Source organism: Terrapene carolina, unplaced genomic scaffold (assembly GCF_002925995.2).
Source record: "Terrapene carolina triunguis isolate 2854851 unplaced genomic scaffold, T_m_triunguis-2.0 Scaffold194, whole genome shotgun sequence".
NCBI lineage: Eukaryota > Metazoa > Chordata > Testudines > Emydidae > Terrapene > Terrapene triunguis.
The window spans coordinates 5125615-5126692 of record NW_020664545.1 but is presented as its reverse complement, the minus strand read 5'-3'; the positions used below and the strand labels follow the sequence as shown (position 1 = coordinate 5126692).

General features: G+C 66.5%; 1 protein-coding gene across 1 annotated transcript in view; it reads left to right on the top strand.

Annotated features, from left to right (window-relative positions):
- The first annotated feature begins 744 nt into the window (after positions 1-744).
- WDR18 (WD repeat domain 18) overlaps positions 745-1078 on the top strand; it is a 26915-nt gene continuing 26581 nt past the window's right edge. The window contains exon 1 of the mRNA XM_026654976.2: positions 745-956. Within this exon, the coding sequence (XP_026510761.1) occupies positions 747-956 (210 nt within the window). The 5' untranslated portion in view covers positions 745-746. The remainder of the gene's footprint in view (positions 957-1078) is intronic.

Genomic DNA, 1078 nt, shown 5'->3' with positions numbered 1-1078 from the left:
CTGATGCCTGCAGGAAAAAAAGGGGGAGGAAGATTGATTGGCGGGTGGGGGTGGGGAGGAGGTGGATGGAACATTAGCCCTGATGCAGGCAAACTAGCGTAAGAATTCACCAGATAAACTCAGGGGTCCCGGGCTCTCCCTTGTAACAGCAGTGAGTTAGTTACACCAGGGGGTCTGCAGGAATCCACCTCCGTGCAGTCCCGGCCCAGCCTTCTCCTGACATGCACCCACCCCTTTTATCCAGCCCTGGAAGTTAAGTTTATCAGCCCTGACTTGCTACAGCCTTTACTACGCCAGTCCTGGAAAAGCTTGGCCCAGGGACACCCACCAAGCACGTCGAATGGTGCAGGTGCAGAGCACCCCCTGCAGCATCGACCACGCCACTCCCTGAAGAAGGGCACCCCTAGTGCTGGGCTGGGCTCCCAGCAGCACGGGAGGGCGCTGCTCAGGAGGGGAGAGCAGAGCCCCCACCCCATGCTGCTCAGCACCCCAGTGGGGCATTGAAATCAGACTAACTTCAAAAGCGCGCCCCCTGCTGGGGGACCCATCCCAGCCTCTGGGTCTCCCATCCACAGCTGGGACCGACTGCAACCTGCTTAGCTTCTAGACGCACGTGGGCGGACGTTGCCCCTTGCGAAGGGAGGCGCCTGAGCCGCCCTTCCTTTTGGTTGCACGGCGCCTCGTTGTCAAGCGGCGGCCGCTCTTAGGCCGGCGGCGCTCTCGTTGGTCTGGGCGGACCGGAGAAGATGGCGGCGCCCATGGAGGTGGCGCTGGTGACGGACGCCGCCGGGCCGCTGAGCAATTGCTCGGTGTGGGAGCTGCACTCGGGCTCCGCGCTCCCCGGCTACCGGGGCGGCAACAGCGGGGCGCGGGGCCTGGCGCTGCTGGGCGGGGAGCACCTGCTGGGGGCGCAGCTGGGCAAGGGCTACATCAACGTGTGGGAGCTGCAGAGAAAGGTGCCGAGACCCGCCCCCTCCCCCCCCGGGCCCTGCCCCCCCCCGACCACCCCCCCCGGACTCGCGCCCTGCCCCCCCGGGCCCTGCCTCAGCCCCCCCGATCAACCCCCCCCGGGCCCCCG